Raw genomic sequence first — 24,163 nt, 5'->3', positions numbered from 1 at the left:
ATAATGGGGCAATTTCTGCAAGACTGAGACAGAGGAAGACCACAAAATTCCAGGCCAGTCTGGGTACATAACAGGAATCTGTTTCAACACACCCCACAAAACACACAGTCAGCCCTGGGTCTACCCATAAGAAAAAGCTTACATCCTCATGGACTCTTGGATGCAGACACTCCTAGCAACATTAAGTCATAATAGCCAAATGGAAGGGACAGTCTACAACTTGATGAGATCAAGCAATTAAATTTGGGCAGATTCTACGACCTAGATGGATCACAGACATATGATGCTAAGTGAAAGAAACCAGATGTCAGAAGTGAGTGACCGGATGAAATGCGCAGGCAGGGTGGGTTTATGAGCACAGAAAGCAGATGAGCTCTTTCCTGGACCCGGGGACCATGGGCGGGGAGAAGGGCTGCAAATTCAATGTTTTGTGGGGATGAGGCTAGAACTCTGTAATTTCCTAAATACTGAACTGGGCATTTGCAGCAAGTAAGTTTATGGCATGTAAATTATACTGTAATAAATCTGAAAACTTCTATCCAAAAGGGGGCAGTTCAGGACAGATGGCCCCTCTTGGTCAGGCAACATCTAGTAAGGGCTGGAAATCGCTCCTAATGGGGCTGTCTGCTCCTGCTCAGACGTGACCTTGTCCCATCCCTCCAGTCACTGTGCAAGGTGGACGGACTTCCATATTCCTGTTGTGTAGATGAGGAAAGGCAGCCTCACGGCTACTCTTAGCAACAGTGTCAAGGGATTGCAAGTTGAGCCCAGACACAGCACCCTGTGTACCAATTACTGTCTGAAGAAATAAAAATGGGAGAGGTTGAAGGACTCAGGCCTGGATTGTGTCGCAATGCTATGGTCTGAGTGCGGATTGAGAGGACTCCTCAGATGTTCCCATGGTGGATATTTGACCTTCAGTGTAGCAATGTTCAGGTGGCAGAGCCTGTAAGAACTGGACCTCATGCTGGTCTCAGGTGAATTAGTTTTCTCAAGAGCTTGCTGTTGTAAAAACCAAGACTGTCTAGTGCTCTTGTTCCCTCCTGCATTTCTCTACCATGGTGACACAGCCAGGGACTCTGGCCAGCCCCACAATTGTGAGCCAAATAAACCTTCATCTCATTAAGGGCTGAGCCTCAATTACTTTGGTATAGTAACAGAAAACAAAGGTGGACAGACCCCTCCTTCCTAACTACCTCCTTCAGAGTGGGTGGGAGGCAGGGGCAAGTGTTTTGCTACTACATTCCACTCTCATAGGAAAGTTCCCTGTCTCCCATATCCCCTTTTAAAGCTATAAAGCCTGAAATTGCCATTCTGGAGGTAGCATCCCTTTGTCCAGGCCCCGTTGGCAAGAACTTTAGGTACTTAGGGTCACCTTGCCCTGCTGGACAATTCCTGCCTGTACATTCCCAGTAGCTGCCCTCCCTCTACCCACACCATCCCACCCTGCTGTCTCCCTAACACACCCACGTCTCTCCATCTCCATCTGCACACATGCCCGGGGCTTCTACAACCTCTGGACATATTATTCTGAAAAGGAGATTTTAGAACTTGGAGCTGTAAGAGACACCAGCTGCCCACAGCTGCCTGAGATGTGAGATGCTTCAGACGTCATGAATTAGCCACAAGGAAGAAACTGCTTAAGTTATACGAGCAGAGCCCTGCAACCAATCAGAAGAACAAAGCCAATATTTTGATATTTTGATTGCCCAGATTCCCTGGGTCAGCATCAAAGGACCTACCCTCTTTATAGGAGATAAACTGTCCCTTCTGTCACGAGATCTGCACTTTTAGTTCTGTAAGCTGTTTCTAACATTTAGACATGTTTGGGACATTGTCAGCTGACTTAAGGCAATGGGATCCATCACACTGAGCTTAATTTTAGTGGAAAATGATAATCTCCAACAGGTAGGTTGGACTGTTAGTACCCAAACCTGACTGCCAGGTGTGTAGTAAAATGCAAGCAGCGTGCTGTGCCAGGCATGGTGGAAAGTTACCATCACTCACACAATTGTCACCAGATAGAAAATCTCCTGGAAACAAATTGAGACCCAGAAACAGACCCCTGCCGGGTGGACAGGTTGACAATGACACAGACAGTCCTTTGGATCATTGGGAAAGACCGGATTCCCGGATAAAGGGTTTCCGGATGGGGATGGGGATGCAGAAGATAACTAATTGCACCCTCATAGCAGTGGGACCACTTCCAGGAGCTTAAAGTCTTCACAGTAAGAGGCAGTGCTCTTAGAAAATAAAAGCTTCCCATCTCTAGGCATGGAGGGTGTTTAAAGATGTAAAAGATACTGACCACAAAGAAGATGTGTTTATTTGGGCACAGTTCATCTAAGAACTTACGTCTATAGAAAGACACAGTGAAAACATGACTCCTGAACCTGCCGCAGTGATGCGCTTCTACTGTCACGTGGCCTTAAAAACAGCCACTCAGCTTGCTGTGGGGCTCAGTGAAATACCAGCTGTCTGTCTGGCAGCACTTGGCACGAGCGGCTGCCCACGACAGATGCAGCACGTTCTGGGGCAGACCAGCGGAGCCCAGCTATAAAACCCTCAAGAAGAGACGCAGCCCCAGGGCACCGTTGTGAAGGATGTGAGACAGACACAGTCTCGCCGGCTTCTGTTCACACAGGGGCCGGAGTCAGAATATCTCTAGAATACATCTCACTTCTCCAGCCGAGGAAGAACATCATTTCCAACAGTGGTGCTGCTGATGGCTGCAGACTGTGGGGTTGGTCTAAGACAGAATGGCTGACACCTTGAAGGACTCATTTCTAGAATGAACTGGGTTTTGTTCAGTTTGTTACCAGAGATTTTTGTTTATTTGGTTTGGGTTTTTTCTCTTTTTTTTTTTCTTTGTTTTTGAGACAATATCTCCCTGTATATCTCTGGCTGTCATGGAGCTCACTATGTAGACCAACCTGACCTCAAACTCACAGAGATCCACCTGCCTCTGCCTCCCGAGTGCTAGGATTAAAGGATGCTAAGCAGGTGCTCTGTCACTAAACTACACCTCTAGCACCAGGACATCAGAGTACAGCCTGGTCTTGCTCATTTCCTGTTGCCATAACAGAATGTCTGAGACTGGATATCTAATAAGAAAGAAAGGTTTCTTTTGGCACATGATTCTGGAAGCTGGGAAGTTGTAGAGTATGGTGCCAAGCAAGAACATCTTACACATTCCCAACTCATGGGGGAAAACAAAAGAGCAAAATATGCCAGACAGGCTCAATCTATAGCAGTGCATTGTCCTTCCAGAGCAAAGCCTCACTCATTAGAGAAAGCATTAGTTTATCTTTGAGAGTTCTGCTGAGGAGCCCATTGCTGTTAGAGACTAGATAGATGTAAGGTGTCTATATGCCATACAGCTGGGCATGGCACAGTTCAACGGGCATCCCATCACAACTCCCTAGGCAGCAGGTGTCCTGGGCAGAAGGATGGCCACTCACCCCCCAGAATTAAAAAAAGGAGAGGCATCAAAGAGGGAGGCGGAGCAAGAAAGTGTGACCCTTCTTCCTGGCAAAGGTCAATCCCAGTGCCAGATGCAGAGTGGGAGATGCTTCATGGCAAATCAGAATGATTGACAAGGGGCTGGAGAGATGGCTCAATGGTTAAGAGCACTGACTCCTCTTCCATAAGACCTGGGTTTGATTCCCTGTGCCTACACTGTAACTCACAACTGTCTATGACTCCAGTCACAGGATATCCATTGTCCTCTTCTGGCTTTCTGGGCACTGCACACACTTGGTGGACAGATATACATGCAAGCAAACATTCACATACATGAAATAAAAGTAAATAAAGTCTCAAGAAATTATCAACAAGCCATATGGGGTGGAGAGTGGACAGTGACCACGGAGGGGGCTTCCAGCACCATTGCCCACCTCACGTTATATCTTTCCACTTTCAGTTTGTAGAAGTAGCTTAAAGCTTGGGTCAGAAACTCACTGAAGAGATGGCTCAGTGATTAAGAACACTGGCTATTCTTCCAGAGGACTTGGGTTCTTGGTAAATATACATTACCTGTCTTGTCGTTTGTCTAGGTTTATTTCTTTATGTCCATAGCCAGATTTTCAAGGGTCTCCCCTGATCAAACCTGATCTCTATCAACCTTGAATGAATCCACAGCTTTTTCATTTTCTGTGGAAACAAAAGCATAACCTCTTCCCCAGTGAAATACAGTTTTTGACTTTCATTTTAAAGTTAAGGCATTCCTGAAGTATCTAGGCTGGTGTAATTCAGCAGCCCTCTTACAGTCCCATGTCTCTCAGAAGCTGTTGTTATCAGCAGTCAAGAAATTCAGAGTTAACAAGGCGCCATACAGGATCCAGACTCCCTGTGTATTTTCCATCTTTATGTGGAATATCATTTTTATATTATTTTATTTTCTCTTTAAAGACTGTATTATTTATAAACTTTTTTTCTACAACTTTCTATACCCATTTTCTTTTCTTTTAAACCTTCACACATTTTTAAAACACACAGTGACCTGTTTAGAGGTTTTGTTCGTCTGGATCTGTCTTTACTGAGTACCTGTGGCATTCTCTGACCATGTCAGCTGCCATACATAACTCAGCTTAGCACATGGCACTGGTACATGGTGGCTGGCTCCAGCCCACTGGCAGCAGCCAGTAGCTGCACCTCTGTACACAGAGCACTGGCCCACCTGAGAGAACTGCAGGACTAGAAAACCACATCTGGCTCCTTGTCCAGAACTTTGTGTAGCTTTCTCAGACTGTGTTTGGATATTTGAGCCCCCATGTTGGACACCATATGTAAACAGATTTTTCTTCGGGCCTCCAGCACACAAAAAATGGCATGGAGACTTATAGTTAATTATGAAAGCTCAGCCTATAGCTTAGGCTTGTCCCACTAGCTCTAATAACTTAAATAAATCCATTTACATTAATCGATGTTTTGCCTCATGGCTTTTTACCTCTCTTCCATCTTGCACTTACTGTTTCCTTTCCATGTCTTCTGGTGTCTCTCTCCTGCCTGGACTCATCTCCCCTTCTTTCTCTGTCTGGAAGTCCCGCCTAACCCTTTCGTGACTAGCTATTGGCCATTCAGCTCTTTATTAAACCAACCTGAAGGCGCCTTGGCAACACTCATCTTCACTATTAAAAAAAAAAAAAAAGATTATTCCAGAACACCCTTCACACACACCATGACTATAGGAGCAGGGACCAGCTCTACCACGAGCCTTTTGCACCTCCATCTTCCATCTTTCTGGTCCAGAACCCACTCTAGGAGAGGAGGGGACCTTAACTAAATGTTTGTTGAACTGTGGTGTTCTTTCAGTGTGGTGCCACCTCTGTGATGAGCACTGGACAAAGAAGGTGCCTGTTAAATCCTTGACTGAGTACTTGTTTGTAGGTCAGCAGACAGAACAAATGCCCTTGGCCTCCTTTGCTCTTGCCTCACCTCATGCAGCCTGCCGGTGGATGTAGCCTGGCTGTGTTGTAACCCACGTGAGCCATTCTGCCAGTGGCTAGGAACTGCCCCATGGGAGGCTGACATGCTCAGCCTCCATCATTCTGGAAATTTCCATCCAACCTGTATCGAAACTGTTGAAATTTATAGCTTCTGCTTGGAAAATTCAGACATGTGTTGGACACACTCCAGATGTTCTCCAGTGGTGTGGTAGAGATGACAGACAGAAGATGATAGGTCAAGATGAAATGAATGATGTTAGTGCAAGCACCACTTTCTAAAATAGCATGTACATTCTGGGCTGGACTGTGTAATATGAACATATAGTATTTGCACATATGCCAGCAGAGTGTATTATCTCTATACATCTCGAAGAATGCATATGTGTATGTTCTCTAAGTCAGAGACATCATCATCACCAGGAAACTTGTGCCCGTTCCCAGGCCTCACCACAGGCTTGCTAAATGAAAAGCTCTGATGGACCCCAATCTATGCTTTAGAAATCCTGTAGTTGGTTTTGTTTGTTTACTTTTTGAGGGCCCGCCACCCAGCTCCCAAATAAGTGGCTAGCCTTAGCTTGGCTTGTTTTAGCTAACTTAAATTATCCCATTTCTCTTTAGCTACATTTTGCATCTGGACTTTTTACCTTTCATATATATATGCTTGCCTTCCTTCCTTCCTTTCTCCCTAGCTGACTGTGTGGCTGACCCCTAGCATCCTCTCCTTCCTTTCTCACTCCTTGCTCTTCTCTCAAGCCTAGATTTCTCCTCCTATTCATTCTCTCTGCATGGCAGCCCTGCTTATCCCTCTCCTGCATAGATATTGGCTGTTTAGCTCTTTAGACCAATCAGATATTTTAGGCAGGCAAAGTAATACAGCTTTACAGAATTAAACAAATGCAACATAAAAGCATGCAACACATCTTTGCATCATTGTACCACGACCTAAACAAATGCAGCACATCTTAGACTAATATTCCAGAGCAGAATCCCCCTCTGCAGTCCTAATGCCTTCCTGAGTTTGAGAAGCACTGGTGACAGCCTTCTCCTTCCTCGGGCTCACCCGTGTCTCTGCTCTAGGCCCTGATCCAACTGCCCCCCTACATCTCTCAGTGTGATGAAGTGCTGCAGTTTTTTGAGACAAGACCTGAGGACCTGAACCCTCCCAAAGAGTAAGTTGGTCTGTGGGCTTCCCCAGGGGAAACCTCTCTCCCTTTTCCCCTCCTGCTGTCCTTTCTGACCCACAGGGACCCAGAGTCAGCGGAGTATAAACTAAGCCAGAGTTCATTGTCTTGACCCCCACAGGGCCTCACTGCCTGCAGCCAGCATAGGCACTGGTACATGGGTAAGGATGGTCCCATCTAACAGGGACTAGAACCTGGCTAAGCGTTCCAGTTCTTCTACACTAGCACCATGCTTACCAAAGAAAGAGTGCTATGGCTGAGTAGACTGAGACTCTTTCCTAGGGGCTCCACTCTCCCAAATGCATAGAAAACTTGGTCCCAGGATCTGAAGCACTTATCAGATAAAGGAAGAATCAAAGAGGAATCTTTCTTAGAAGAAGCCTGGGTTCCTGGGGTAGGCTTAGATTCGTTAACTCACTGAGGATGCTCTGGGATAGAGACTGCTAGCGTCCTAATGGAATCAGCTCAATATATATCACAGAGGATGCTGGGAGATAGAGACTGTCAGCATCCCAATGGGATCTCAGCTTAGTACCCAATACTGAGGATGCTGTGGGGTGGAAACTGTTAGCATCCTAATGGGATCTCAGCTTAATACCCTATACTAAGGATGCTGTGAGGTGGAGACTGTCAGCATCCTAATGGGATCTCAGCTCAGTACATACACTGAGGATGCTATGGGGTGGAGACTGTCAGCGTCCTAATAGAATCTCAGCTCTACCTAACACTGAGGATGCTGTGAGCTGTGAAATAGATAGTCTCAGCATCCTAATGGAATCAGATCAGAACATAACAAGGACTAACTGGCTCTCTCTCACTCCTATCTCCTATACAGGGAGCATATTGGGAAGAAGAAATCAGGTAAGCATATATTCCATTCTCTTCTTTTCATTCCTGCCATGTACCCTAGTTGGGTTCTACACTATGAACACCACGATGGATGGATGGATGGATGGATGGATGGATACATAGTCAGGTGAATGGTAATTGGGCATGTAGTTGGATGCATGTGTGAATAGACAGATAAAGAATGGACGAATGGGTAGTTTCGTATGTGGACGATTGAATGGATGAGCTGATGACTGATAATTAACTAATACCTGGCCCCGTCTCCCAGAAGAAGGATTTGAGGCTGTTTTATCCCTTGACAAACTATTATGAAGTGGATGAGATGAGAGTGCCCTTGTGGCATGGGAAGACAGATGTCTTCCTAACCATGCTGTAGAGGGTTCTGTACTCCATTCCACTTTATACAAAGCAGTGTGGAAACTCAGAGCCTTTTCCAGTGCTGGGGGGGGGGGGGGTGAGGTGAGATAATACAGGGAGAGGTGAGGTGATAGAGGCCATGAAGCATGGGGACTGAGGTTGAGCTTTCCAAAAAGAGAAGGGAATCCCATGCTGAGAGGACAGCAAGCATTGAGGGAGGGAGATGAAGTCCGCTGCAGATCTGGTCCTTTGACAGCCTCAGCTCTGGCTGGCCTCTCAGCTTCCTTCAGTCCACTGTCCTTGGCAGACAGACTTGGTGCCTGTCACTCAAGCCTTGTTGGGCTCCTTTCTCACCCAGGAAGCTTTCTTCAAACAGCCTTTCTATTCTTAGGGTGTTGCCACTCTTCCAGCAGAGGTGGCCATGGAAAAGAGAAGGTGGACCTGGGGGTGATGCATGCCTGTACACCCTAAAAACAAGGTCACAAGGCCATCTCTTCTTAATACCCATGCTCCTCCTAGCTGCTGCAGCCCAGAGCCCTGCCCTCTGTTCTCCTTGAACACCCAGGAAGTTTGAGGGACTCCATGCATGGAAAGGAGGAGGTGCAGGCAGAGATTCCAGAAGTGAAAACTGATGACCTTACCTCAGTTTCCTCATGCATGACATCCAGGTCTGGGGTATGGCTCAGTGGTAGAACACTTGCCGAACATGCCCAAGGTCCTGGTTTCCATTCAAGCACATGCATGTACACATGCGTGCACACACACACATGATAATGTGTTTTATAGGATTATCAGAGGCTCTATAGTAGTAGATGTAAAACACTTTAATAGTAATATCTAACTGGTGCTGTTTCATTACCACTCAAGCCTGTCACTCAATCCAGATATCTCTGGGAGCAGGTCCACCTTTCCGGGGTTTTGGTCTCTCTTTTCTGCTAGGAGCAGGGCCTGGGTCAGCTTTTCAGGCCTCTAGGCTGATCATGGTGGAAAGCGAGGACAGAAGCTATTCCTCGTACATTTTTCCTTGAAGCACAACTTCTGGGATTTGCCCCAGCCCCGTGTGCTCACTGACAGCGTCTGGCTCTCCTTTGGCGTTTAGTGGGCACTGGCCACAACCGTGGCATCCTGCTAAAGCTGCAAATGTCCCTCGGCCAGGGATAATGACACATTTCTTTTCTTAGCAGAGAGCAGCTGCCTCAGGGCTGGTCTCAGAATTTCTGGCTTTGAGTATGCAAAACCTCCCCTAGAAGGAGCCGGAGAGGAGAGAGGGAGTGGGCAGCTCTGGTTAGTGAAAATAGGAGTGTCCAGTTGGAACAGGCTTGTAAAAGGGGACCTGTCTGGAAAAGAGAGCCCAGGCTCTAATTTGTGGTGACCGTGGTTGACATAACTCACCTGCAATGATGGGTCTCAGGTTTATTTATAGTCCCACTAGCTTGAATGTGGCACCTTCTTCATTCGGACTCTGAACCCTTGAAGGGTTCCTTATTTATCTGACCAGTGGACACTGCCTTGATTTTACAGCCAGTCTTCTTGATTGAATTTTAAAGAGATTCCAATTAAAAACTCCTACATTTTCAGTGATACACTCTGGATGGGAGAAGGCTTGTCTGTCCCTAGCACTGCCTGGTCACAGCCAGCTGGCTCCTGCAGACTTACTCATGTGGCCTCAAATTCTGCTCATCCAAAAAAAAAAGCTCACCACAGTTGAGCAGGTCATCTGATGGCTTGCAAGAAATTTTCTTCTTGATTTTTGCTTATTTATAGATTCTTATGGGAGGAAAAAACCTCACTTTGGCATTACTCATCGTTTTAAAAATTCAAGACATGTCATCAGAAAGAAAAACCACCTAACTCAAACGTTTATCTGGTATAGTAGACACTGTGTGGCTTGAGAATACTTTCAGTGTTAATGACAAAAACCACCCTTCTGCTGTCGATTCCTTGGTCACGTGATATAGTCTAGGGCTCTTGATTTCATCCTTGGCAACTTCTATAACCTATCTGCCTCAGATGTTCCTGCTACCAACTATAATCATGCTTAGTTGCAATATCACACTCTACCAGTAGGGGTCCCAACGTGATACCTGAAGTCTCCTTTAAGGTTCCCAGTCTAATCACGTACTACCAGGACTCTTGTCCTTAGTGTTGATAAAAGTGGGGTGTTCTGAGTAAAACGCAGACAACTTGCTCTGGAAGCAGTGCTGTAAAGCAGCTCCTTGCTCTTGCTTCTGAAGAAAACCCCAGCAGAAAACTGCAGTCTGAAGCCCAAAGCCACAGCCCTGAGCCCTGTGCCCTGCAGTGCTCTGCTCATGCAACCGAAGGCCTACACTCTGCCCTCTGGGTTTCCTGATTCTGTCACTCAGTATACACTAAGCTCCTACTGTGTGCCTGGCAGTGATAGGTCCCAGGGAATGTCAAGGCAAACAGGTACATAAGCAAAATAAAATAAAAGGGGAGATGTGGGCAGTGGTGGCACATGCCTTTGATCCCAGAACTCCAAAGGCGGAGACAGTTGGATCTCTGAGTTCAGGGCTAGCCTGGTCCACATAGTGAGTTTCAGGACAGCCAGGGATACACAGAGAAACCCTGTTTGTTGGGGGTGGGGTGGGGGATATTTGATATTTGCTAAGACAGGAAGTCATTTAGATCTAAGTCTTTAAATGTTCTTTCTTCCGTTTGGATATTTATTGAGCCCTGTTAGGTACCACCCATAGTCTAGACCATGAATTGATAAATTGTTTTCTAAAGGGCCAAGTAAATATACAGATAATTTACATACAGTCTGTCACTAACAATAATATCTTATTCCTCTCTCTCCTCCTCATCTATGAACACTTTCAGAATCATTCAGAGTAGATCGGGCTGGAGAGATGACTCAGCGGTTAAGAGCACTTGCTGCTCTTGTAGAGGACCCAGATTGCATTTCCAGCCCCCACATGGTCTGGGCTCACAGCTGTCTGGAGCTGCAGTTCCAGGAATCCAGTGTTCTGCAGGCATCAGGCAGATACTTGGTATACATACACCCATGTAGACAAAATACTCATGCACATAATATAAAATAAATAAGTAAAGCAATTTTAGAAACCTGCAAACCGGAAACGAGTCTCTGGATTCCTGCTAGAACATGGGCATCTAAGCCAGAACAGGAAAATCTACAACAGGCCGTTTAGGCCAGGAGAAATGAACAGGTGAAACAGGGCAAGCCTCTCTCCATAAGGGCACCAAGCAGGTGCTTATGCTCCTAAATTTATACCCACTGACTCTAAATCTCATCCCTTACCAAGTGTTCAGTGTAGCCAGTCAGAAGTCAGCCATCTTGTTCCTATACAGTTATGAGAGCGGGAGGTAAGTAACCTTCTGCCCTCTGAGGTGGGGTAGGGGAATGTGTTCTGCTTGGCTACCAGGGGCAGGTCAGGCAGGGCTTTGCAGACATTAGGCTTTTCTTAGGTGAGGTGAGAGCCTTGTTTGTGGAGGATGGTCGACCCAGATGACCTGAAGAACAGGACCTCATGAACAGCATGGTGGACTGAGGTTGGCAGCAGGGAGCCAGTTAGGAGTCTAACACTTGGAGGTTCCCATTAGAATGAGGACTTTCTGGTCCTCAGTGCAGACTCTGGTTTGCTCTGTCCACCTTAAAAGAAAAGAACCTTCATTTGCAGTGGTCAGGACCCCAGAGAGCCAACATCTCAGCTCTCTGACTCCTTGCACAGGGTCCTGGAGAAGCAGAACACATCAGGTTAGCCCGACAGGAGCTTCTCTACCAGGTCATGGTCCAGTAGGGCCAGGCCAGCCTTGTCTCAGACGCCAGCCTATATGGCTGTCTGGCTTTGGTGAACTGTTCACCTGTGAGGAGATAGTAGATGATGGAGAGCTAGGATTGGTGACAATAACTGTTGAGAAATGCAAAGAAAGGACACAGCTTGGCTGGGCCCTCGGGTGGACTCAGGAACTGCCAAGGAAAGAAAGGCAGAAGACCTCAGTCACTGCCTCCTTCCCTGTCATCCTTCATCTAGTTCCACACCTGGCTGTGTGGTACAGGACAATTCACTTACTGTCCTCAGCCTCTTTTCTTACCTGTAACAGGCAGTGACCACCTCAGGCACAATGAAGCTGGAAAGGTTTGCGATAGCCCACAGCCCATGAAAGGCATTCTTTCCCAGGCTTCCTCCCATCCAGCCTTCTTTGGCAACTCCATCCTGTATCCCTTCTCTCCCGTCCCCTCATGGTTCCTCCACTCAGGTGCAGGTGACTAGGGTGGTCCCTGCTCAGATGCCTTCTTTCCGTCCCACAACAGGAAAGGGTCGGTGGCCAGAACCTGCTTACAGAGCCAAGAAGTAGGCCTGCCCCCACATGCCGTGCCGGCCCCTTCTCTCTGACGTCTCTGAACTGAGATGTTCCTTTTAAGTCTTCTGTGTTGTATTTTTGTGTGCATACCCATCTGTCTTGGTGGGTAGCAGAAGTGCACAACTCCAGGGTGTCACACACACTGCTCACCAGGGAAGCCATCTGCCTGACAGCGCTTCCCACGCTTTTTCCTTCTGGGAAAATCTACACTTGTCAAGTCTCACTGCCCAGCTCCAATGCCACCACTGCCTCTTGCCTAACAGCTTTGCACCCTCAGCTTGGAGTGCTTTTCCCCAGCCTCTGCCTCTCTCTACACGGCAGTCAGTCACTTGTCCAGCTCAAAATCTTGCTATTCGCTTCATAGAACTCTTCCTTTTTAGATTTATCTACTTATTTTATATATATACAAGTGCTCTATCTGCATGTATGCCTTTATGCCAGAAGGCATCAGAGCCACCATGTGGTTGCTAGGGATTGAACTCAGGACCTCTGCAAGAGCAGTCAGTGCTCTTAACCACTGAGCCATCTCTCCAGCTCCCCCTTCATAGAATTCTTAATCAACTCCTCAGGATTTAAAAATCCAAACTTATCAAGCCCTTGGCCTCCGACCAGTGTTTTCCTGAGGCACTTCTCTCAGTGCCACGCCCTTCTGGCAGAACTCTGCCTCCCAGCCTCAACTTGTTCCTGAAGGTTCCCAGGCCTTCCCCCATCATGGAAGACTCTCCCTGCCCTGCTTCTCCCCAGCTCCCAGGATACCTTCCCTCATTAATCTCCTTTCTGTCACTCCTTGGGAAGTCTGACTGACCACTAATCTGGTACAACTTTGCCTTTCCTGTTCATTCTCTGTGCTGCGTGCTGGATATCTCCAAAGTGATACTTATACGATTTGATCTCTAGTATGTATATATGTGTGCATGTATGTTTATGTAAATGTATACTTTCCATATGTCTATCCCCCCATTACTTGAGACTGGCAGTCTTCCATTTCATCCATTTTTGTGCCTGTGAACCCCAACAGAATATGTGCTGTGTCTCTGGAGACTGATGAGTTTATTATAGGTGAGGGATTTAGGATGAGGTTGGGTGGATGGTGGCCTCAACATTTAAACCATCCTTTTGAGTTCCCCCAAGCAGCCAGCTTCTGGGCATGTGCCACATCTCACTCGCTTGGAACCCCTGGGAACCCCAGTGCTCTCTGCACATGTTGGTGGCTGAGTGAGCAAATGAACGAGAGAATGAAAGGATGGGAGCTGGGACATGAGACAGATCCTCTCTCTACTTAGGAAGTCCCCTGACCCAGCCTTTCCCCTGGTTCCTGCTCTGCCATGCATGGACAGGCGCTAATGGGATGTCCGATGGCATTTGCTGTCTACAGGGAGTGACCTGACCTCGGTGGACCCCATGGTCCTGGAGCAGTATGTGGTGGTGGCAAACTATCAGAAGCAGGAGAGCTCAGAGATCAGCCTCAGTGTGGGCCAAGTCGTGGACATCATAGAGAAGAATGAGTCAGGTAAGGACCTGGACCACCTTCCCCACACCCTGTATCATCACCAAGCCCCACAAACCAGGAGCATGTGGAAACTCCAGATAAGCAGATCAACCTGGCCTGGCTCCCCAGAGCCAAACAGGGCACACAGCCACTGCCTCGGCAGCCTGTTGGGTCCAATGTCACCATTGTTCTGACACTACCGTAAACATCCCTTCTGGTTTTCAAGTACTTGTCAGCAGAGTCAGTCGCTCCATTGAGAATTTTTTGGTTGATTTCCCTTGGGAGCCCTCTAAAAGTCTGAAGATCTGAGGGAGATGGCTGTGATTCCAGCACTTGTGGGATTTTACATAGAGAGACTGTGTCTCAAAAAAAAAAAAAAAGAAAAAGAAACTGTTCAGAGAGGATGGGCATCTGCCTGTCCCCTCACCAATCTCATCCCAGGACCACTGGTCACATCCGTTGGTAGGATGATTGAGACTGAACTCTACATTGCCCATTAATCCAGGCCACTTCAGGCCTTTGGCCACTAGTTTTGTCATTCACAGAAAACTATCAAAGAGCTGTCGAAAGAGTAAGCGCTCTAGTGTAGAGAGAGCGCCTCAGCCTGAATTCGGCACACGGCATGTGCTCCAGAAATGCGTTTCCTTCCCTCTTCCTCCTCTCTTAGCTCCAGAGCAGCCATCACACCATGCAGAAAAAGCAGGGAATGAGCAGCCCTTTTCCCCACCTGGGTTCCCAGTGGCTCATTATGTGGCTAGGGACCATGCTCTGTGGTAGCCCGAAGGCCAGTTATGTCCACATAACCATGGAAGGACGATGTTTCCAGCATCCTTCAAGTTACCATTACTCATGTTAATCGTGAGACCAGTGTTAGCCAATCAGACCCGACTTTGCAATCTAGGAACGGTCCCTGTTTCCAAGAATACAGGAAGATGATGTTTCCGACATCCTCCGGGTCACGTCACCATTAGTCATGAGGCTGGTGTTAGCCGTCCAAACCTCCATAATTACGCAATCTAGAAGCTTTGATGACTGGAAGGAAGTTCTGCTCCAACATCATCTCCCGAGGTCATATCTGTGACTGTGGAAGATACAAGGATTTCTCCCTCAACAAGCAGCACTCAATTCTTCAGTGAGCACCTGAAGTCCTTTAGTCCAATTCTGTCTTGACACTGCCCACCCAGTGGTAGCATTTTCTTAGCCAGGTACAAACCCAGTTGTTCTGCCTGCACTTCTTACAACTGGCTATCAAGCATGGTTCACACAGCCGCTGTCTCTCTGTCTCTTAAGTGGCTTATCAGACCAAGAGAAACTTGCTTGCAGGGTCAGTGCCAAGGATGCTCGAAAGGATATAGGTGCAGGGCTGCACAGGCAAGCGGTGGAAGAGACGCTGCACTTCCCTGCCCTCGATTGGTGCTGCCCTCCAGGAATGCCTGTGCTCAGCAAGCTCTCCAAACCCCCGGGGTTCTCAGAGATTTCACTGTGGAGGCACAGTTGGCAGCTGTGTTGACCTGTGATTGAATAAAAGGGGTCAGATCAAATGCTAATTGGAACTGGGAAAGCCAGGCAGGCAACTCAGCCAGACGCTGCTTGGCCTCTGTGTCGTATTCCAGAATATGGGGTAGGAATGCTTCTAAAACAGGATTTTATAACCTATTATCAAAGTAGGTCAGAAAATTTAATTTCTTTATAGCCAGCAGCTCCAAGGTGAAAGAGATTAGAGCTTATTTTTAGCTTCTATGACTTCCCTTGGGGGAGGGAAATCCTCGCTCCCATGCCTGCGTTAGTCAGGAAAAGGAAGCAGGTAAGAGAAGTTCAGAGAGAGACTGCATCCCAGTCTTCTGAGGCCTAAGGGGCCCCAGTAGTGTTCTAGCCACCCAAGTCACAAAAGCTATGGGCATAGTGACCCGTGGATGGAAACTGAAGAACACACAAAATCTCACAATAATCCCTGTGCTATAGCTGAGTGAACCGGATCCCAAGTGACTTGTCATTTGCCCCCAGGTCTCTGCAGGATGTAGAGCTGAAGTTCCACTGTTCCTAACTCTATGGTTTTTCTATGTTCCTAACTCTATTGTTTTCTAGTTCCCAAGAGAGATGTGTACAGGTTGTATATATACCAGGGGACACAAAGAAAGGAGTGGTCATTCCCTGGGCCACCAGGATGGGTTGCTAGGAAGGATGTGAGACAGAAAGTTATATTGAAACGATAATGTGCCAGTCCCTTATATAAAGAGGCAGAGTGTTTGCTTTTGACCATCCTCTCTAGGTGGCATTATGCTTCCTGTAATGTGGGTACCACATGAAAAGTTACTTTACTGTTTGTTTAAAGCAGAGGTTCTCAAACTGTGAGTTGCGACCCCTTCAGGGTTGCATATCAGATGTCCTACATATCAGATATTTACATTACGATTCATAACAGTAGCAAAATTACAGTTATAAAGTAGCAACAAGATAATTTTATGGTCGAGGGTCACTACAGCATGAGGAACTGTATTAAAGGGTCACAGAATTAGGAAGATTGAGAGCCGCTGGTTTAAGGAGTAATATTAAGAGTCTATGTATTCAGGACACATGGAGGTTTGGGTTTGTTTTTTTTTTTTTTTAAGAAATCTTTTTTGTTGTTGTTATTTATTTAATATTTATTTATTATGTATACAATATTCTGTCTGTGTGTATGTCTGCAGGCCAGAAGAGGGCACCAGACCTCATTATAGATGGTTGTGAGCCACCATGTGGTTGCCAGGAATTGAACTCAGGACCTTTGGAAGAGCAGGCAATGCTCTTAACCTCTGAGCCATCTCTCCAGCCCATGGGTTTTTTTTTTTTTTTTTAGGTTTTTTTTTATTTCATGGTTGGTAAACACAAATGTAAAAAGCAGACATAGAGGGATTAGAACATGCATCTTTGGGTGGAAGCCATGGGGCCCGCAGCAGCCCTTCCTCAGAGAGCATGCGGTGCGAGTATAAAGCCTGTCGAGCAGTCATGCCTGCAGCCTGGTTCCTCTTGACATGCACTGGTGCCTTTTGAGGCCTGTGCCCTTAGGATGCAGCACAGACCCCAGCTCTGCCACAAGCTTGATAAAATCCCACGCCCACATGTGTTATCCTCTTTGTGTCTCGGTTTCTTCGCGTGCAGTGAGGATGAGCACGTGGAGGTCATACAAAGTCATACAAGTGCGGTGAGCAGTCCATTGCACGCCCTGCTAATGGCAGGCAGTTTCTAGGCTCCCAGGCTCAGGAACATGTTTTTAGTTAGCTTGTTTTTTAGCAATTAGTAGCTACTATTGGGAGTTGTAGTCTACCCAACAAACTAGTTATTTTTTTTAGCCTGACATTAACTTTTGAATGGCAAAACAGAGCTTCCATGCCTGTGGATTCTGCATCTTTGGATTCAGCCAACTATGGATAGAATATAAAGGGGGAAATGTGATTGCGCCGCACATGTCCAGAGCTTTTCCCTGCCATGACCCCTAGATGTGCAGCCTAACTGTTCACAGCTTTGACATCCTATTGGCAGAAGTCCCCTGCGGATGAATTAACATCTACAGGAGTGTGGGAGGGTCCTAGGTGTGTCCTAAAGCCTTTATATGAGGAACCGCCGTCTGTGAGGATCTGCTGCCCTCAGGGCACCGCTAGCACAGTCCCGCGTGTGTCAAAGGTCAGCTGGATCATTACCTGCTCACTCTTGCCCCACTGATGGCGCCTTGCATTCTGCTTGCAGGATGGTGGTTTGTCAGCACTGCCGAAGAACAGGGCTGGGTCCCTGCGACCTGCCTCGAGGGCCAGGACGGTGTGCAAGATGAGTTTTCCCTCCAGCCTGAGGAAGGTAGGAAGGAGCTTCCGCTCACCCTTGGCAGCCGCTGCTCTAGGATCGCTAGTTCGCTAGCTCAGGGTCCAGCACCTGTAAACAGATTAGGATTAGAACTATAGGGTAAGCCTGTGCTCCCTTATGACTTTGTGGAGCTACCCTAGGTGAGCCTTGTCAGAACTAAGCCCTCACCCCTTTATGGGACCCCCAGCCTGACTGCTGCTGACACCCACTGCTCCTCTGACATTGCTGTGGTGGCCACAATACCAAGCTGTCCCCGCCCATTTGCAAATCTTTCGGCCCCATCTGTTTAAACATACCTGATTTTTCTGTTGGTTTAAGTGTCCCCTTCTGTCTCCCACACGCTCGCTCCCTCTTCCTGGGGACATCTCATGGTAGATGTTCTGTGTGGTGATGCCTGTCACTCCAGCAAAGCCAAGGCCCGATGCTGCTTCTCCCCAAGAACTTCCCAAAGCAGAGGCCCTCAGTGTCTCCGGGAGCACACGAGTGTCTGGGAGTCAGACAGACCTGAGTGTGAGTCTTACCTCTGCCACATGCAAAGCAATCTTGGGACAGAGACACCTCTCTAAGCCCCAACCTTCTCTGCTGAACATGGGAACGTTGTGACCTGTGTCCCCATTCTGCCGGGGGGGGGGGGGGGTGAGTGTTGTTGGGTTTTAGTAATGGCTCTGAAGAAGCACAGAGACTAACCAAGTGTGTCAGAAAAGGGGGAAAGAGGATAAAGGTCTAGAAACACAAAATTTACACACCCCAAAACTGCATCCTGCTTTGCACTTTGTTGTGTCACAGTGACACTCTGGAGTTTGTTTGTTCTGTTCCAGTGGCCCTCTGGGAGCTCGCGGCCAGGCTGCCACAGATGAGCTCAGATTAAAGGGGTGCGGGGTGCACTGATGGCAGCCTGTGTCTCCTTCCGCAGTCTGGGATGGCATGTCTGAGAAGGAAGTGACTGTTAGCTCCATTTCGTAGATGTGGAGCCACGCTCAGAAAGGCCGATTTTTTGCCCAGGGCCACACGGCTAGAGGACAGTTAGGAGCACATCTTTCTGCAGGGATAGGCGTTTTCTTTCCCTGTTCGGTGACAGTTTCTCAGGATACTCATTCTAGGAACAGGATGTCTACTGGATACCTCTTCACTCAAGCTGAAGCTCATTCCCCAGGCGCCTCCTCTCTAGGACGCCTGGAGCTGGGAATAGACTCAGGTAGACCCCTCCTAGGGAACATTGCTAGGTGCTCCCAGGCCTGCAGCCCCTGGGAGTGAGCTTCTCTTACCTCTGCCTTCTGCCCTCCATCCAACATGCTGCCTGGCCAGTCTCCTGGAGGTACTGCTCTCTGCCCCGGTCTGTGGGTCGCCGCCGGACTCTGGGGGACTTGTATGCCATCAGCTGGCGTCAAGGTGCCTACCCTTGGAGATTTCTCTGCATTTGGTGCTTGGAGTCAGGTCCTTGCATCTGTCTGCATGAGCTCCCTGCTCTGGGATTGCCCGTGTCTGCTGCATGTGAAAAACATGGTCTTGTCAATCTTGTGTGTGCAAGCATGGAGGATGGGGAGGAGTGGAACGCAGCACCATTAATAAAAACTCAGACACAGAAACTGGTGTTCAACCTGAAAATCAGGAAAGCAAAGCAGCCAGCTACTGGCTCTTACCTCTACCCCCGTCTGAAATGGCGATCCTGCCTCCAGGAATCTCAGAATGAGACTGTGTGTGAGAGCTGTCTCCTCCAGTCTTTTATTCCTCTCTAGTGCTGGGATTAAAAGCGTGCATCACTACCACCTGGTTTCTATGGCAAACTAATGTGGCTACTGGGATTAAAGGTGTGTGTCACCGCTGTCTGGTTTGTAAGACTGATTAGTGTGGCTGTTTTACTCTCTGATCTTCAGGTTTATTTATTAAAGCTTTATTTATTAAAATACAAGTGAAATATCATTACAGTAGACCTGAGGTATTTGATTGCCTGGGTTTTCTATGATAAAGTCTGGACAGCCCCATTTCCTTGATCAGACTTGAGTCACAGGAGAAAGCCACATCATCCAGATTAAGCAAAAAGAAAAGTATGATAAGCCAGGTTGGTAGTGAGTGGTTCGTACTTGTAAAACTTGAAGACTGAGACTAAATGACCATGAGTTTGAGGACAACTTGAGCTGCATAATGAGACACTGTCTTTTAAGGGAGGGGTCACTAAAAAGCCAGGCTAGCATTAGCTTCAAGCATGACTGAATGTACCTTGGCCACCTATGCCCTATTCTGTTTCTTTGGCACAGCTCTATTCCTTGTGACACTGACCCCAGACACCTATTGGGGACAGCCACCAAAAAAATCAGCTTCTCCTTCAACGTAAGCACTAGGGCTGGTTCCCCCTAACCCTCCCACTGTGTGCCATTCCAGAACCAATCACAGTAGCCCGGCCTTGTAGTACAGGGTCACATGCACATCTCTGTCCAGGAGGCAGAGGCTCAGCCACCCCTAAAGCACATGGATGAGCTGCAGCAGAAGGGCAGGCATTGCTTGTGCAGCCCCTGAACTCAGCCTGGAGTCACTCAGCACTCTAGCATCCCAGGGCTTGAGTACCCTCCCGGCTGGAGCCTGGGGGACCCAGGGTTCCTGGGTTTGGATGCACTCAGATGAGGACCCAGGCAGTGCCCCCTTGTCACCTGAATTACACAAAACTGCTGTGCTTGGCCAGTGGAATCCTTCCTTCCTCCCTCCTACCCTAGCCTGGGACCTGCTGATTCAGCACAAGGGGAACTAGCTGAACACGCTGAACACAAGATGTGTGCCACAAGTCAGCACAGCCCCTCAGAGTCGGTCAGCAGGCCATTCCAATAAAAAACTAAATGCCTGGGTGCCTCCCACCTCCTCTGCGTCAGCTGGCTGCCAATGGTTGCCTCAAGTGTTTTCCTAAGAAGCGTGAACACTAGGCTGTGGCTGGCTGGGCCACTCACCTGTGGACTAAAATGTAATATAAGAACGGTCCTCTTTCCTCCTTGCTGGGCTCCCCTGGGACATGTCTCCATATTTCTCTGTGTCAGCAGCCAGAGCGGACACTGGAAATAGAAACTGTTCCCTTATTCTCCTGACATCCTGCCCAGGGTCTGCCAGCGAGCAGGATCTTGGGGCTGCTGTGGTAACACAGTGGGAGATGGCTCTCAGGGAGGAGTGTGTGCCGTGGCTTGTGGGGAGAGCGGGGTGGGAGGCAGGGTGTAAAGCACCCCAGCCGTCCAGGTAATAAGCATGGTTGGAAAGGGCTGCAACATAGCCGATAAAAAGTGTAGTCTAGCCATCTAGGTATGAAAAGTGCTCTCTGTCCCCTCCTTGGTGGCAGTTGCACCTTATCTCTGAACTCCTAGTCTCCACAAATCAAGAGCTAAAAGGAACACCGCCTTCCCCGCCCCATGGGGGGGGGGATGTTCAGAACCTGCTCCTTCCCTAAACAAAGGCTCTTTCATAAAACAATTACCAGCTTTTCCAGGCACTTTCTAGTGCTGGAGACAAAGACATGACTGAGATAGACCAATCCCTGCCTTCCTGGAGCTCATGCTCCTCCCAGCGGAAACAGACTTGAAACAATAGTAAAAGCAGAATTAGTTAGAAGGTAATTCTTGGAATGGGGGAGTTAACCGGAGCAAAGGAGTTGAAGATGCTGTCTGTCATCAGAATGTTGCATGGAGTCATGGGCCATGACCTTGAGACACAGATTGGAGGGAAAGTGGGGCGGGGGGGTTGGGGGGCATTGGTTGTGCAGTGGGAGGCCATCAGAGGTACTGGGGCCTCTCGATCTCAGAGGGAACCTGGGGAGCCAGAAATCTCGCAGAGAATTTCCCTCTGTGTGATTGCAGTTCCCAGGCAGCATCCTGGACTCCTCGGGTCTCTTTCTCACCCTCTATGTCGTTACAGAGGAGAAGTACACAGTCATCTACCCGTACACAGCTCGTGACCAGGACGAAATGAACCTAGAGCGTGGGGCTGTGGTGGAGGTCATCCAGAAGAACCTGGAGGGCTGGTGGAAGATCAGGTACCCGCCCGTGCCTCCCGCTGTGGTCTGGTGGTTTCTGGGCCTCTCATGGGCTCCAGCTTCACAGAGGTCTGTGGGAGACTGCAGACGGGTGACATTTCTGCCTCCGCCATGAAATGATGTATCTTAATGCGATTTGGCCTCCCTCCCCGCCCATATCTTTCCTATAAAGTCCTAACAGGCAAATCCTCTGCGCTCCCCAAGCCTTAGAGAGTAGAACACTATTATATGTGTCCTACAACATAGCCTGGGTGTGTAGTAGGCAGCTCTGTCTAAGTTCGTATAAGCACACTGTGGTGTTTGCACAGGGTGGAAGTCACCTAATAAAGCGGTTCTCAGAAGCTGCCCAGTCATTATATGACATGTGATTGTCACAGTACCATGTTGGAGAGGAACATACCCTGGAACTCACAGCTCTGAGTTCAGGGGGCAGATGTCAGCGTGAGGTGCAGGGTCATCCAAAGCTGGGAAGTGTCTGCTGCCTGTGCCCCAAACGATGGCCTGAGGATGTGGATTCTGTTGCATTTTCAGCTAGCTTTTTCCGCATAAAGCAAGACTTACTCCATCTTACTGGGCTTTTTAAGTTGGACAGATGCTTAATTGTACAGATTTCTCTCTCCTTGCAAATTTGCCTCCAGTTACAAATGATCTGATTTTCACTGAAAACTCGGCCATTTTGTTTTTAAAGTAGTTTTGTTTTGTTGGGTTTTTGTTTGTTTTGGGGTTTGTGGGTCTTTTTTGTTTTGTTTTGTTTTGATTGTTGTTGTTTTGAGATGGGACTCATAACTCTGGTTGTCCTGGAACTTATAGACCAGACTCACCTCAAACTCACAGACATCCACCTGCCTCTGCCTCCCAAGTGCTGGGATTAAAGGTGTGCACCACCACCACCACCTTCTTTAATTGATTCTTAATGAAATTTGGCTTTGCCATATGTCATGTCTAGTCTGCTGGGTCTATTCTTCTTTCCCCAAAGGTGTGAGCACCTGTTTGGGAAGGTGCTAGTAGCTCTCAGAGGGGTTGGCTGATTTCCACAGTGTAAATACCTAGTGTCCTATGGCCACTTTCAAGCTACCAGTGTGATGCTACTAAGTGGGGCATTCAGAAGAAATCCGTGCTATGGTGAGCCAGTGTGGGGTTGCTCCAGTACATCTCTGGTCCAAACAGACTGGACTGGTTTTTATGAACCCCAAGTTCTGCCATGTGAGGATTAAACAATCGTTGTTCTTACTGATAGCGTTTTTAGGGACAGTGAGCTGGTGTGTCAGAGTCCCTGTCATTCCTCAGTTCAGTGGCAGCCAACATGGAACTCCACCATTCTAAGTATGTTTGTGTCAACCAACACAGAGCCCTACCCTGTCCATGTGAGACTTGGAACCAGGGGCTGGGGCTGCAGGTAAAAGGTCACACAGAACAAGCTAAGATGTCCAAGTCTACGCCTGCCACAGATTTGCTGGTAAGCTTGAGAGAGGTGTTTAACACCAATGGGTCTCAGGCTTCTTGTCTTTACAAACCAGATTCCAATTCTGGCTGAAAACCCCTTCTCTGAAATGCGTGGGAACAGAAGTCTTCGGGATCTGGAATGTCTTCATCTTTGGGGAATGTGGCATATGTGTAATGTGATGTCTCGGGGATGAGGAGGGCCAGGGTAAACCCCAGATTCACTGTGTTGTGTATACACTCTATAAGCACAGCTGGAAGATGAGTTCATGCGAAATGAATACAGCTGCATTTTGACTATAATCCGTCACATGAAGTCAAGTGTGGAATTTTCCTTTGGTGGGATCACGTTGGTGCTTAAAAACCTTAGCTGGGAAGTGAGGGCAGGGGAGAGGCTGGGCCTGTATCCCTCCTGCCGTGGTTGGCTGGGTTCAAACACACTAATAGCTGTGAAGTGCTTCGGGCGGGACTGAGTAGGTGCCAAGAGCACTGGCTGTCACTGTCGTGACTGTTGTCACCATCACAGTGGTACCATAGGGGACGGCTCTGATGCCTGCCCATGATGTGATTTGACATTGGTAGCTTGTCCCCTTGGCCTTTCATTTTTTTTTTTTTTATTGAGTTCACCGATACCCAGTTGCTCATACCCAAGGGCTCATATTCTAACCAGAAGACAGGAAAGCCACAGCCAAGTGCATTTTGCAGATGCTGAGATTACAGAGTGTACAGAAGCCAGCAGGCCATTGTGGAGATTGGGCCTCATTTGGGGGATCAGAAGAAGACTTAATGACATTAAGTAAAGCCTGGGAAGAGGGATGGTACCACCAGGGAGGAGAGGGGAGCTTGCCAGGTAGAGGCCCACCAAAAGCTGCAGTGTGGGGAAGTGACAAGCAGTAGTGCATTGGGGAGACTGCAAGTAGAGGGGATATGTGGGACCCAGTGGTTGTTGAGAGAGGCGGCTGGAGGGGATATGTGGGACCCAGTGGTTGTTGAGAGAGGCGGCTGGAGGGGATATGTGGGACCCAGTGGTTGTTGAGAGAGGCGGCTGGTGGGGAGGGCCTGGAAGGCTGGTGTGAAGTGTTAGGTGTCATCTGAGCGCAATGATTGCATGTTCCTGGCCTGCAATAGTTAAGAGTTCACTGTCCCATTGGCTTAGGGTTTCTACTGCTCTAAAGAGATGCCGTGACCACGGCAACTCTTATAAGGAAAACATTTA

The 24,163-nt window shown here is 48.1% G+C and overlaps 1 protein-coding gene across 3 annotated transcripts in view; it reads left to right on the top strand.

The window, feature by feature from the left end:
• The window catches only part of Sh3pxd2b (SH3 and PX domains 2B), an 83,784-nt gene that overhangs the window by 46,129 nt on the left and 13,492 nt on the right, over positions 1–24,163 (top strand). Inside the window, exons 5-10 of one of the 3 annotated variants that reach the window (XM_041676300.1) lie at positions 6,525–6,616; positions 7,464–7,489; positions 13,554–13,688; positions 17,391–17,495; positions 18,807–18,890; positions 21,390–21,507. In XM_041676300.1, the coding sequence (XP_041532234.1) occupies positions 6,525–6,616; positions 7,464–7,489; positions 13,554–13,688; positions 17,391–17,495; positions 18,807–18,890; positions 21,390–21,507 (560 nt within the window). Of the gene's footprint in view, positions 1–6,524; positions 6,617–7,463; positions 7,490–13,553; positions 13,689–17,390; positions 17,496–17,649; positions 18,012–18,806; positions 18,891–21,389; positions 21,508–24,163 lie in introns of those variants that run through there. The other 2 variants (XM_041676301.1, XM_041676302.1) reach the window with 2 other exon arrangements.

Source organism: Microtus oregoni, unplaced genomic scaffold (genome assembly GCF_018167655.1).
Source record: "Microtus oregoni isolate MIOR12 unplaced genomic scaffold, Mior012 000027F_ref0000203, whole genome shotgun sequence".
Taxonomy (NCBI): domain Eukaryota; kingdom Metazoa; phylum Chordata; class Mammalia; order Rodentia; family Cricetidae; genus Microtus; species Microtus oregoni.
This window is presented reverse-complemented; position numbering and strand designations above follow the sequence as displayed.